Raw genomic sequence first — 14,635 nt, 5'->3', positions numbered from 1 at the left:
TTTTGGGTAGGGGAAAGGCACAAGACATATTCCTGTTCCAATATGTTTTCTTCAAGAGAAAGATGGTACTGATTTTTTTACTTTTCTTTTAGAATTTACTTCGAGTTCTGAATTTAATATACCAAATTTGCGGTTGGTAGTAGTGTTGTTGCAGACAATAACAATTATCAATTTAAGTGGAGATAGTCCATATTAATATTAACCATACTGAAAACAAATTATTAAAAAATTTAAATAACTTTCTTAGATATTTAAATAATTATATGGTAAATAATCAAATATTACTATACACATATATTAGTTATAATTATACAAGTAAGTAAATAGTAGTGGTAAGTTTGTTGAGGGCAGGGAAAGAGCACAAGAGATATTTATGTTACAATGTGTTTCCTTCAAGCGAAAGATGATACTTGTTATTTTACTTTTCGTTTTGAATTTACATCGAGTTCTTAGGCTATCAGAACTAATACATAGACCGGGTTTAATGTAGCCGAAGAAATTCCACCTTGACATTATTGGTAGGCTTCTACACCCGTGTATTTTCTATCGATAATAACTCTAAATTAGTAGAATATTACACAAATCTGGATTTTTTATAAGTTCCATTACAAATAAATTTCAGGATTCCTTCATACGTTAATAATATATCAAATGGGTTATTATTATTTAATTTTTTATACATAATAAAATATAACACCAACCTACTTAAACGGAGTACAGCTAATATGCTGAATATCATATTCATTTCAATTTAACGCGAGATAAATAAAATAAAATTATGTAGTAAATAAGTTAAAACGTTTCATTAAATTGTCATAATAAAATAATATAAAATACACAGTGTAACAGCCTTTTAAAGCGACACTAATTTGATTATTAACCAACATAAATATCGGTGATCAGCCGAGAAAACCATAATGCCAAATAGATCAAGTAAAAATGGACGGAGTTAATCCGAACTGGCCACATAATAAATAACTCAAAGAGCCTAACAGATGTAGTGCACTACTTTTTTTTTTCGAAAATTGATCCGCTTTAATAGAAACAAAATTAGCTACTTTATGCTCTAGAAGATCGTTATAATCAATTCCGAATTCTGACTTGTCTTGTATAAATGTGGCGTCAATTTGGAAAACATGTGGCAAATATAATGTAGCGGCAATAAATGCTAACTGATGATAGCGGTAAAAATAGCAGAAGAATGGCGATGTTAAAATATATAATTTTACCTAAATCGCATCGTATAAAGTGTGTAAATGAAATTGGATTTAAATATCTAAAAAAATAATTTGAGCACCGCATTAAAATTTTACGTTTGGCCAGCGTATTTATCAGCTTCAGAAAACGGCAATCGCTACTTATAGACACCCGGGCCCTGGGTGCTACAAGCCCATTCGTGAGAGAGATACGCTTCGTGTCCAGTTTAACAAAGGTCTAAAAAAGTAATGTAGAAAAGACTTTCTACACCTAAACCTCTAGTACTCTACATCTACTTAACGAGCGATTAATCCTAGTATTCGAAATTCGAATAAACCACTTTATTTAAATATTACTATCTAATACCCTCGTAAATAAAAACTTAAAATTACTCATACTTGTCCTTTAAATTAATTTATATTTTCTAGTCCTTTACCTTTTAATAACAATATTATCGTGCTAATGAATCGACCTATCCTGTAACTACCATATTAAGCAAGAAAATCTATCTACTTTTGTTCATTATATTGCTTCATCTTGTCAAATCGGAGCTGGTACCATGTAGTACGACCGCTCCCGACACACGGAAAAATAGGAGCACCTACATAAAAATAAAATAATTTTTGGGCTTAAATATGTTTCTATAATATATTTGTATTCCTAACAATCGAGCAGCGTTTATAACCCATACGTGGATACTTCTATATCTTTAATTTACATACCAACAGAATAAAATTATAGTGTTAAATAACAATAATCTAGTGAAAAATTAACTAAATAATAGCATGTTTGCAAATATAATCGTAATTAATAATATGTTTATGTTAAGCAAAATCTAATTTTTGCAATTGTATAGCTTATTTATATAAAAAAAAAAATCCTTATTTTTTGTACCTATGTCACAAATCGACAATATACACTTATATGATACAAGCATACATATATGTAGGATATAATATATGTATATAAAAAAAACATATATATTCGAGTAATTTAATACCATTGCATCGGTAAACGGGAAGATTTTGCTGACGCTGTTATTATAATGTCTGGTACATTGGAGTTCATTTAAAATGAACATTGCGATTTATAATTCCGTTAGAAAAATATAGTATTATTGTTCAAACAAGTGAAATGTTTAATTAAATCTTTTAAGTTCCCTGGCCATATTAGCATGGTTAGAATGATAATCATAATTATAAATTGTAATAATTGATCAGCTAATTTAATTCAAAAGAATGAAGTCCACACGGTTTATTAAACATCGCTAAGTTGTTTAATCTAACATTAATTAAATTTAATATTATAAGGTAAATATTTGCTAATTACTGGCTTTATATGTTTATATTTGTAAGGAGTTAACATCAATTTAACTATAAATAGTATTAACAATAAGTAAATGACACAAAAAAAAAATTAAAATTTAAAATACTCAAATTCTAAAAAAAAAAAAACAAATACAGTTAGTCTATAAAAATTTTGAAATAGACATTTTTTTGCGTTTTAAAATATTATGTAGGATTAGTTTTCGTACCCTGCATTGTTCTTATTTCAATCACAATGAAGTCAAACCAATACCATTGTGGTTGACCAGCGAGACATTTTTTTCCTCAACTGGCTATACAATATAAATAATTTATTCTACACTGTTTTACTTAGCCACTCCACATTAGAACTTAATTTAGATAATATTATCTATAACATCCAATCCCTATTTAATAACCATTAAGATGAATTTCCTATCAGAAATATAAACGATGAACCTGTCACCCAAATTTGCACAGTCATTTAAAAATGGTAAAAATATAAGGAAAAGATTTAGAAGCAGTAATAAATAGTTAGAATAGATTAGAAAAAAAATACAACTTTACTTATTCGGTAATTATTTATTTTTTTGGTAGACATGACATGTTACAGAAATAAGAACAGAATAAGGATGCCAGTGTTTTTCTGATATTAGGTTAGTGTGTGGGTGCAGTTTGATGATGTCCGTGTTGTAAGTAATCCTCGAGTGTTAATGTTAACTTCGTTTATGTACAATACTGGAGATTGTGTACTAAAGTATAATCCTAGCAAATGACACTTTAGTTTTAAAGAGGCATTATCATCTACAACCTGCACAGATTCACCTAAACAATTACAATTTTTTTTTAAATTTGCTAATATTAGCTTACTAGTTAACTACTTTTGTTTATGGTGTAGGATACAACTATCTGATTTGTCAATACGAAGTCATAAAAAAAATACAATAAGCATGGTGTCGTATTGAACAGCCATGATATTTGTATTACACGAAAGTACGTGTTAGTAGCTATAATTTATTTAGGTAATTGTTAAAATCTAAAATAAGTTGTATCCTTGTCCTATTAAATAATCTCTATACATATATATATATATGTATATATATATATATAATATATATATATGTTATAACTTGGATCTTTAGGGTTATACATGAATAATAACAAGATGATTTATACTTTGATTATACAAACACATTTATTAATACTAAGTAAGTTAAAAAGGTTTTTACTTTGCATAACGTACAACACACACACATATTTTACTGAGAACAGTGTATATAAAAAAAAAAAATAAGATAAAATGATATCACACACATACATCTTTAGTGTCGACAACATAAAAATATTTAACAATAAAATATCGTGCTATCATAACACTTCCCTTAAGTAAAAAAAAAAAATATATATAAACGTAATAACAAAATATTTACAATGTAATAAAACTAGTACTAAAACAGTTTGTAACATAAAAAATAATAATGTGGTCTGCAACAATATGTGTACATGATACAGTTTGTAGTTATAATAATTAAGCATATCTAAGAGGCATTTGAATCGTTCTTTTGGGCCTGGGAATGTTGAGAGTATCTGTATTTGATATAGGTACATTGGAGGCAGGCGAGTTTGGGATGGTCTCAAATTTTACAATATTTTCTAAATGTAACGGTACGATTTGGTCAACATGTCTTGTCCAAATTAAGTCTTCCTGGAGTGTTTTTACGTTATATCGTCTAGTGCCTATACTTTCTACCACTATTGCTTTTGCCCATTTTTTGCCTAGTGAACTTTAATCCCAAACTAAAACAATTTGATCATCCTCAATTTCAACTGAACGTTTTCCACTCTGTTCAATCTATTGTTTGTGATTGGTTTATACAACGCTGGAGGTATCGGGATATAATAAGTCAAAAATGAAACGTACAGGCCTACTTAAAAGATATTTGCTGGTGATTTGTTAGTTGTAGTGTGAGGTGTATTTCTATACTGAAATAAGAATTCATTTAACTCAACTGATAGGTCATAGTTAGGTTTGGGGCATTTGATCCTTTTGATAAAGTTTTTTAATATATTTATCGCACTCTCAGCCTAACCATTAGTTTTAGGGTGGTATGGGGCCCCAACAAAATGGATAATATTTCTCCGTTATAAAAACTTTTCAAATACTTCATTTTTGAAGCATTTGGCGCCATCAGAAGCTAAGGATTTTGGGAGACCAAATCTAGCAAAAATTTCAGTTAGTTTCTTAATAACAGTTTGGGTAGTAAGATAACTAACTTGAAATACCTCAAGCCATTTAGAGGTTGCATCTACAATTACAAAGTAGTGTGATCCGAAAATTGGACCTAAGAAATCAATATGGAGCCTAGTCCATGGTTTCTGTGGCCAAGGGTATGGACTCAAAGAAGACTTGGGTGGATTTGGGCGGTTCAAGAGACAAGCTTCACAGTTTTTTGTGATATTTTCAATTTCGGAATCCATGAGAGGCCACCATAAATAAGATCTAGCCAAGTTTTTTATTTTAGTAGTTCCTTGATGGGAGCTGTGTAATTGTTCAATCATATTTGCTCTGTACTTGTACGGTATTATAACCCCATAAAAGAACGTTTTGCTCGACCGAAAGCTCGTTTTTTCTATTAAAATATTGAATGATATTTTTTTCTATTATTGTATATATTATTCATTTAACATATATATATATATATATATATTAATAGCGTTCCAAAACCATACAGCTCCATAATAATTTTTTTTCCTAATATACGACGTCTGATCATATTTTTTAAAGACCAAACAACCAATTCTCTTCTCTTGTTTGCAAGGTTTTTCAATGTTTCCCGAACTATGACAATAATTATTAAAATACCGTGTTGAGGAGACATAATTAAGATAAATAATATATTGTTCGCTAATAATTGTGATACAACTAACTTTTTGAACAACCACATATTATTGTTGAACCTCAACAAATGTACTCTTTCTATACTTCCAATCCCAAAGAATTTATTACACATTAACATAGTAGTCTCATTTTCTGTCCCTCTTTCCTCAACAAAAAGTTGAATTTATTACAATTGTTTTTTGACATAACATTTCTTTTTTTTTTGCTTAGTATAGGCCATTAAGGCCCTTTGCCGCAACTTCCACCATTCTCTATCCTTTGCCGTCTCTTCCGGATTCTCTACTCCTAACAACCTTAATTCTTGATGTACATGGTCACTCTATCGTTGTCTCGGTCGTCCAAGGGGTCTCTTTTTGTTTGGTTTCCATGAGGTTATTTTATTTAATATTTTTCCTTCAGCACGCCAGACATGTCCTGCCCATCCGATTCTTTTGCTTTTCATTACTGCTACCATGTCCGGTTGGTTGTATAGTTCATGCAAGTCATCATTAGTTCTTTGCTCATACTCATTGGGTTCCTCATTCTTTTTGGGGCCAAATATTTATCTTAGTATTTTCCTTTCAAATATTGCTAGCTTTTTTTCCTCCGTTTTTGTTGACGGCCATACCTCACATGCGTACAAAGCAATAGACCTGACAAGTACTTAATACATTGTTATTTTCGACTTTTTTGAAAGGATTCTAGATTTAAAGAGTGGTCTTAGCATTCCAAAACATCTATTAGCTGCAGTTATTCTTCTTTGTACTTTATTGTGTCCACCATTGATTGTGTCCAAACCTACTCCAAGGTATTTAAAAGTTTCTACTTTTTCAAATCTCATTTGTTTTACTAGTAATTCTGTTTGGTTATGAATTCTACGTGATAATATCATGTATTTTGTTTTAATTTCATTGATTATTAATCCCATATCCTTACTTTTTTCTATCGGGTTTGATGTTGTCGTTTTTAGATTTGCTTCTGATTCAGCTACGCTCATAGCGTATGCTACTATAGTTACTTCTGTATTTTCCTGGATTTTAACCCCTGTGTTGAATTCTAGGACAGCTCTTACTACATATTCTGGTGCTATATTAAATAGCATAGGAGATAGTGCATCACCTTGTCTTAAATCATTTTCTACATTGAATTCTTCTGACATTTGCTGATTGTATCTAATCCTACATTTCGAATTTGTAGTGTAGGTTTGTATTAATTTTACCATTTTCTCCGGGATTCAAAATTTCATCATTACAGCCCACAAGGATTTTTTTTAACGATGAACAATACAACAAATAACAAGGATGGTAAAAACCTATTTTTTATATAGTATTTATAAATAGCTTTAAAATGTGTATACAAGTATCAAACAAACAGTAAATTATAAATGCATTTTAGAAAATCAACAAAGAAAGTAGATGTTTCCTACATTTTAGCATTAAAATATTATTTTTTTATATTAAATATAGGCATTTATTTTTTTGACCGCACCTACGCTTTTAATAATATAGAAATCATTATTTGCAAATTTCTGTAATCCAATTAAAATTTTTTTTGTGGTTTTATAATCAATTTTTTTTTATTTGGAAAAAACTGACTAATATTTTTCTTAATAATTAAGTCAAAGTAAAAAAATATTTGTTTTTTATTTTGAAATTTTATTTTTAACGATAAAAAAAAAATTAAAATTAAATTGTACACGTATATGAATTTAGTTCCCTACAAAGTTTTTTTTTTATCTTTGTACTGTTCAAACTTTTTGCATGATTGAAAATCTAAATTAATTTGATGAATGTTTCTTCTTTGACTTGGTACGGACAAAAATTTTTTTTAAAATTCTATTAATCTTGGTTGTGTATGTATAAGAGATCTACTTTTGTGAGATATTATGAAAACGATTTTAAAAACTATCATTTTTCAATACACATCCTTAAGTACACTTCAAGCAAAATAACGAACAAAACCAAAAAGAACTATAGAATTCTTTTCAAAATGTGAATTTTGTAAAATGATGATTAAGAATGGATAAAAAAATAACTAGAAATAATAAATCATTGTTACTGTTATTTAACACTAAATAGTTAATCATTTAAGAGTTTAATAGAAATACTTACTTAAATTGTAGAGTTGGTAAGAGGTTGTTGGACAACAATCGGCTTGTTCAACTTTTGAAACTAAATGCACTGATTGCGACTTATGATTGCGTTTTTACTTTGACCAGAAAAAAAGAGTTCTAATAGGGTTTTGTAGTGTAACTATGATAATTTATTTATACAACAGATTCAATTTTTTTTTAGCGATTTATCATGTAAGCGGAGTTTAGATAATTTTATTCTTAACACTACTCCTAAGTAACTATGATTTTACAAAAACTGTTTCAACGGTTACAATTACTAAAATTCGAATAACGTAAATTATATAATGATGTTTTATAATTAATTAGAATTTACTTATCATTTCCTGCAATAAATTATAACAAAGTGCCTTATGTTATGTCGGAAAATGTTCAGACTTAAACGCCAAAACAGTTCACGAAATTGACATAATTTTTGATTATAATGTACATTGGTGCATTTTTAGATAAAACGTGTGCACAATAAGTAAACAGATGAACAAAAAATATTATGTACTTACAAAAAATTGTATTATTTGGAATATGTTATTGACAAAATTAGCCGACGGTTCATTTTCCGTCAGCTTAAGTTTATGAAAATGTTTTACAATTTCTGATTTTTTAACGTATATAGAGATAATAATAAGATAAATTACAATATATTATGTAATGAACAGAATACAGTAGCCAGTGTTTAACTAACGCCTAGCAACCCAACTCATCTCAAAATTAGCTCGGGGTGTGATTGGAACTTTTTGACGTTCAAGTAGTAACAGTCTCTCAAGTGATTCCGCATCATCGGTCCTGTACATCTTTCTGGCTTCATTTTTATCCGTTAAGATACAAGTACTGGTAGTTGTGTTAATTTGAATTTCTTTTATGTATGATTGTGAATCTTGTGAGCTCAAGTATAATCCTAGCAAACGACACTTCGGTAATAAAGATTCATTATTCTCTACAGCTTGCACAGATCCTGATCAAAAATTAAAACATTTTTTTTTAAATTTACTAATATTCGCTTACCAGTTACTTTTCTTTGTGGTGCAAGACAAAACTGTTTTATTTGTTAATACGATGTGATAAAAAAATAATACAATAATTTTTATAGTATATAGAGTAGCGGTTCTTTACCCACGGTCGGAAACCGTGACACCTTATACATGTCTGGTCAATTGTTCACATATCTTATCAGTAGAATACACTTTGGATAAATTTTTTTCCAACCTAACCTTCCCATATTATATTATATTACCATGCCCAAAAAAGTGCGTATATAATATATGTATGCATATTTCATAAATCTATAATATTTTGAACTGATTAAATTATTATCTTGTATTTTTACTCTTATGTCTTTATAGAAGTACAACAAAATGATAATGATAATGTGATAATATTATCGTTGTAATATAATCATACTTTATAATGCAAATAGGGGCTTAGATAATGTACAGTCTACTGATAAGACATTTGAACGAATGACGGTGATACTAGGTAACATTTGTTTCCGAGCAAGTAGATAAAGAATCGATTATTCACATAATATAAAAAAAAGTTTTTCAGCCGAGTCTGCAACCACGAAAGAGCATTTTCATGTCTCGTTGAAGTACCGAATAAATTTAGAAAAGTTGTGAAATTATAATTAAAAAAAAAAAATTACATGGAGCTTCCAGTTACAGCATAAGCCAAGGAGATTAAAAAATTATGTACATTCAAGTTTCTGGCTAAAATTGTAATGTTTATTATCTGGCCAAATGTAAATGAACATAGAGAATTAAACTATTTCGAATTTATTATCTAGTTCTAATTTGAACGTTGAACGTACAGCATATCTCAAATCTCTTATCTTCTATATCTTACCCCTATCCCCTACCCACTATCTTCCGTCCCAATCACTAATCCCATACCCATTCCCACCCCTATGACCTGTCCCCAACCCAAACCCTATCCCACCTCCACCCCTTATCTTCTACCCCTATTTCCACCTCCAACCCATCTACGTGTGGTAACGCTCTTTTGGTAATGATTTTTTCGTTACGCTTTTTTTCGGTTATTGGCCAGAGCTAATTCAATCCCTTTCCCATTCCCACCTCATCTTCAACCCCATTTCTTTTTTGGTAACGCTCTTGTGGTAACGCTTTTTTCGGTTATGTGCCAGAGCTAAGACAAATGTCAAAAAAGTGGAGCGAACGTTATTTATGTCTGATTATCAAAAACAGTATTACCGATAGGGGTCAATATAATTATTAATAGCAGATAAACCAAAAAATATTCATTTTAAATTCAAATCTTTATTAAGTCATAACAAACGAACAGAAGTTGAAAATTAGAAACTCAAACGCTAAAATTGTTTTAAAAATGTTGTCTACAGATTTATAAAATTAAAAACATAAGTTTTCATTTAAAAAAACCAAATGCTATATGCTTGTTTAACATATAAGGGTTGAAGATAAGAATATTCTAAATATTGGAAAATTTAGTAAAATATGTACCTAAAAGTTTAGGAAAAAAAAATTTTTCAAAATATTCATATTTTCCGAGAAAAGGAGTGTCCTACGTTAGTTGGATCACTCTGTATATATTTATATATAAATTATAGAGCCGCAAGGGCACTCTCCTAGGGTGAAGAGTTTAACGACCCCACATACCCTAGTTGCGTTGGGCCCCTCAATAATGGAGTTTTAGAGCGGGGTTAATCTCACTACCCTTTAAAAAAAAATCTATAATTTTAGAGCAACAAAAGCCTCGGAACGTGGAGCTTACGGATTTATGTATTGGAACGTTATCAATGTATAGGACTGCAACTTTGACGACAATCATATCGTGTATTAATTGATACAGATTGGATATAACGGTAGTTTAAGAGTAAGTTGGGACAGATCTGGTAGTATAAGTCACAAGTAAATACAATTTTTTACAGTGGCGGAGAAAAACATGAAAGGAAATTAGGCTTTGTTATTAAAGGCCAAAGTTTTACCATGTGTTGTCAAGTTTTAATCAATTAGTAATAGAATATGGTATGTGGAGTTTAAATGCAGATGGTTTGGCATGGGAAAAAAAAAGAATACAACTCATAAAAAATAGTAAAAAGAATAACGTGCGAATATTTGTTGAAAAAGCAGATGAAGTTAAATAAGGAAAAAATGGAACGTTATTAACCGAAAACGGAAAAATAGCAGACGAGTTAAAAAAATATTTAATGCACTGTTAAACCAACATAGTGAAAATACTATTATAGAAGAATGCGACTCAGTAGACCAAAACATAGAACCATCAAGAACAGAGGTAGAAGTTGGTTTGAAAATGCTCAAAAACGGAAAGGCGGCTGGAGAGGATGAAATTATTTTTTAATGCCTCAAAAAAGGAGGACAACAATTAACTAATCAGATACACAATTTGATTATTAAAGTATCGGAACATGATTAAATACCATACCCGTGGCTTATATCTGTTTTATGTCCAGTTTATAAAAAGGTAGACCCTATGGATTGTACAAATTATAGGGGAATCTCGATCTTGTCCTGTCTTAAATTCTACTCAGGCAAGTAGTTGTTGAAGCAATGGGCCCAAATGGCCTATAAAACGCATCGAAGAAGAAGAATACTTATACATATACAAAAATATTTGAAGGTATTCAAAAACCATACAACTTAATATAACAATATTTACCTAGTAAACGACGTCGAATTATACTTTGTAAAGCTTTAAAAACGATATTTCTTCTCTTATTTGTTAAGGAAATCAGTTCATCGGTACCTATGAAAATGATTATTAAATGACCCGTGTTGCGAAGAAATCATAAAAATAAACAATATTTTAGTCGCTATTTATACATAATTGTTGCATTGCATTTGAAAGAATTGTGGTATAAATAACTTTTTGTCCAACCACTTATAAGCGTCGATACTCAACAAATCTATTCTTTGTATACTTGGAATTCAAAGAATATAATTCACATCAATAGTGTAGCCAACTTTAGGTTGATGAGGTGAAATAATATTCATTTTTCTATTTAATTTACAAACATATCGTTCAAAATATCACCTTAAATTGTTACTAAGTCTCACTCTCCCTCCCTCTTTCCTCGAAAAAATTCGAATTTTTTAAAATTGTTATAATATGATATACAAAATAAATAAATCAAATCACATATGAAGCAATTATCAACTCTAAATAGAGGCTGTTAACTATCAAAAAAATCGTAATTACGTCTTCCATATGCTTCTAATGGAATTTCTGTAACAAATACATTTAAATATTATTAAGCAGTTAATAAATCCATATACATATCATTCACTCTATAACTGAAACTAAGAAGACCAGTTTTAATAAATGCAAAATATTATTTTATATTCTATAATGATAAAAATAAATTTTTTTAATTCTAATTCAAATGTTTTTTAATAGCTTAAATATTAAACATAATATATAGCAATATGACTTTAAGTTATAAATCGTAACTACAAAAATATGTAACTATTTTTTTTTAATTTTATATTTACCTGTTATAGTTTCCATGTCGCGTAGCATTATTTCGAGGAAACGATTGGCTCCTAAAACAAAAGAACTTTAATATATATTCGTATTTTTTATGATTGAAACCGATATGTCATATTAGTATTTTTCATTTGGTACATATGACTATTCTCAAAGTATTTCTTAATTAATTAATATTAAATATAAAATGGGGGTTTTACTTTGTATAGTTATTAGATTTGCTTCTTCTAAAATTTAAACAAAAATCTTGTGTGAATAAAGAATAAAAAAACTGTTGTGTAGAAACGCTTCCATAAAGTGCAAAAAACAATTATTACCCTCTAAATTTTCGATAAGTGCCCTTTTCTCTGAAATTGACAACACATAAATCAATTATATTACGTTTAATTTTCTATTCTATTATAAACATTAAGACGAATTTCAAGGTAGAAAAATCATGTGTATTAGTAACTTGGATAAAATATACTCTACTGTATATTCAATACGATAAAATTCTCTTTCGAATATTCAATTGGAATGAAATATTAAAATTTTTTTTATAAAATTCAACAAAAATTGTTACCCGGTACAGCGATCAAAAAATTAATTTTGCCTGAAATTAACATTATATAGATTAATGATATTGCATTGGATTTGGTATAGTAAATTATTACATTTTATAATTATAAATTAAAAGACGAGGTCACATTAGAAACAAATTATATTATATAGACTAGGGAGTCCTTTTGGAATGACTGAATTGATGCAGTTTAGGGGATGAGAATAAAATATATTTAGATTTCGGTGAAAAATATAATAGTTATGACACTTTTCAATTGCATAAAGATAAACTTGACATGCATTTTTTTATATTATTTTCAAATATTCTTTTCTACTCTTGTCTTTATTTTTTTTATTAATAATATACTTATGATTACGGAAATCTTGGTAGTTAAGATCATCATTGATATCATCAACCATTGCCTCAATTAGACACTCCAATGCATCTAGAATAAACAAATGAAGATTTTTGCTATACTAAAATATTAAAATTAAATTAAACTAAGTACCATAAAAATGTTTAGAATAATTTTAAACCCGACTATTTCTCCGTCGATTAGATTATTAGAAATCGCTAATTTATACATTATATTACTATGTACACTGTTCTACATATCCGGTGCATTTTTTTAACTGTTGATAAAAACTATAATTTTAAATTTACTGATACCTTGACTATAAATATAATATCTTACTTGCTTCAACTCCATCGTCTAAAGTTAAATCATTTTTTTCAGAAGCAATCTTCATGTAATGAGCTATGGTACGTAAATTAAAAAAAAATGTTTAAAAAACAGTGGATTTCAAAAACTTTAAAACATTTATTTATAAAATGATATTATTACTGACTTGTAACGTAAACAAAATCCATAAACATCGCTGTAAAAAAGTGAAATATTAAATTTCAAATTTTAACTACCTTAAGTTGATATACGTGAAAATAAAATAATTACTATAATCAGTTGCCAAAATATCCACGAAGAAAAAAGATATTAATACACAGAAGACGTTCATTTTTTTCTACAAAAAACAAATAAAAAATAAAAAACATTTTGTATTAAATACTGTTTGTTCTGGTTTAGAGGTGTGAAGGTTATGGCTTTATGAGACAGTTTTAGGATGATTAATAAATATATATATATACTAGCTGCCCGTGTGCCCTGCTTCGTACGGGTTAAGAAATACAATTGAAACATTGTACTCACAAATTATACAAATTATTAGTTATTATTATGATTATATTTTATTATCAAACTCCAATTCCATCACCATCTGTATCCCTATCCCCATCCCTATGGAAAATATGGTGCACGAGTTAATGCCCGATTGGTTTGTTGTCATTTTCAAATTTACTGTTTCGTTTTCATCAACAATAGTGTCGATTAATTTAACAGACAACAGATCACCTGGCAACAACTGTTGTAGCTGAAAGTTAATTTCGTCAACATAAACATTTTTTTGCTGTCAAAGTAGTACGTTTACCGAGCCAATTATGATCCAATTAATTATTCAGTATGTCCGGGAAGACACTCTCAATTAATTAACTTCTGTGCTGTTCACGCACCACTCATGCTCTCAATCTTTGTTTTTGCAGACGTTCATCACGCTGTTCTCGAGATACTTGTACAGGACTCTGTGCTGTCCTGATTCTTTGGACCGTGTTTTGAAATGTTACAGTCAAGGTAATCTATCGAAAACTAAAATGGTAACTATAAAATGTGATATGTAAAACCATCTCTTTTTGGCCAGAAACTATGAATAAATATGATCAGTTGTCAACCGTCCATATGTCAGCTGATTAGCTGTCAGCTGTGATATTTGTTCAAATTGCGCCATCTATTGGAATAAACTTTCACTAAAATCTTAATCTCTCAAGTTGGACCAAATTGCACACGGTAAAAAATTTATATATATATATAAATTTTTTACCAGACCCATAATATTTCCTAGATCGTTACACGGTTTTTTTTGTAAGGTAATAATCTAACTTGAACGATACTTTATTTGGACAAAATTACAGCTATTTCACTGATAGACAAAAATAAAAACGATTCTGGTAACTATTTAAATTGTAATTTAACAATTAAGAAAAAAACGAAAAACGAGGAT

At 29.0% G+C, this 14,635-nt stretch overlaps 1 protein-coding gene and 1 long non-coding RNA gene across 13 annotated transcripts in view; one reads left to right on the top strand and one right to left on the bottom strand.

Moving 5' to 3' along the window:
• LOC126838977 (uncharacterized) overlaps positions 1-14,635 on the bottom strand; it is a 100,837-nt gene that overhangs the window by 60,042 nt on the left and 26,160 nt on the right. For 2 of the 12 annotated variants that reach the window (XM_050573836.1, XM_050573837.1), the window contains exons 2-3: positions 13,226-13,284; positions 12,904-12,972 (exon numbers count right to left, since the gene is read on the bottom strand). In XM_050573836.1, the coding sequence (XP_050429793.1) occupies positions 12,904-12,946 (43 nt within the window). In that variant the 5' untranslated portion in view covers positions 12,947-12,972; positions 13,226-13,284. Of the gene's footprint in view, positions 1-11,158; positions 11,246-11,698; positions 11,726-11,991; positions 12,043-12,186; positions 12,214-12,303; positions 12,334-12,548; positions 12,579-12,903; positions 12,973-13,196; positions 13,285-13,375; positions 13,400-14,635 lie in introns of those variants that run through there. The other 10 variants (XM_050573828.1, XM_050573834.1, XM_050573830.1 and 7 more) reach the window with 10 other exon arrangements.
• Positions 8,259-14,635, top strand: part of LOC126838979 (uncharacterized) — a 91,011-nt gene continuing 84,634 nt past the window's right edge. Inside the window, exon 1 of the long non-coding RNA XR_007685761.1 lies at positions 8,259-8,335. This is a non-coding gene — a long non-coding RNA (uncharacterized LOC126838979). The remainder of the gene's footprint in view (positions 8,336-14,635) is intronic.

The sequence above is a fragment of the Adelges cooleyi genome, unplaced genomic scaffold, assembly GCF_023614345.1.
Source record: "Adelges cooleyi isolate 19-005CV unplaced genomic scaffold, UGA_ACOO_1.1 ACOO_flye_CR_arks_rails_tigmint_CR_PRNA_30, whole genome shotgun sequence".
NCBI lineage: Eukaryota > Metazoa > Arthropoda > Insecta > Hemiptera > Adelgidae > Adelges > Adelges cooleyi.
This window is presented reverse-complemented; position numbering and strand designations above follow the sequence as displayed.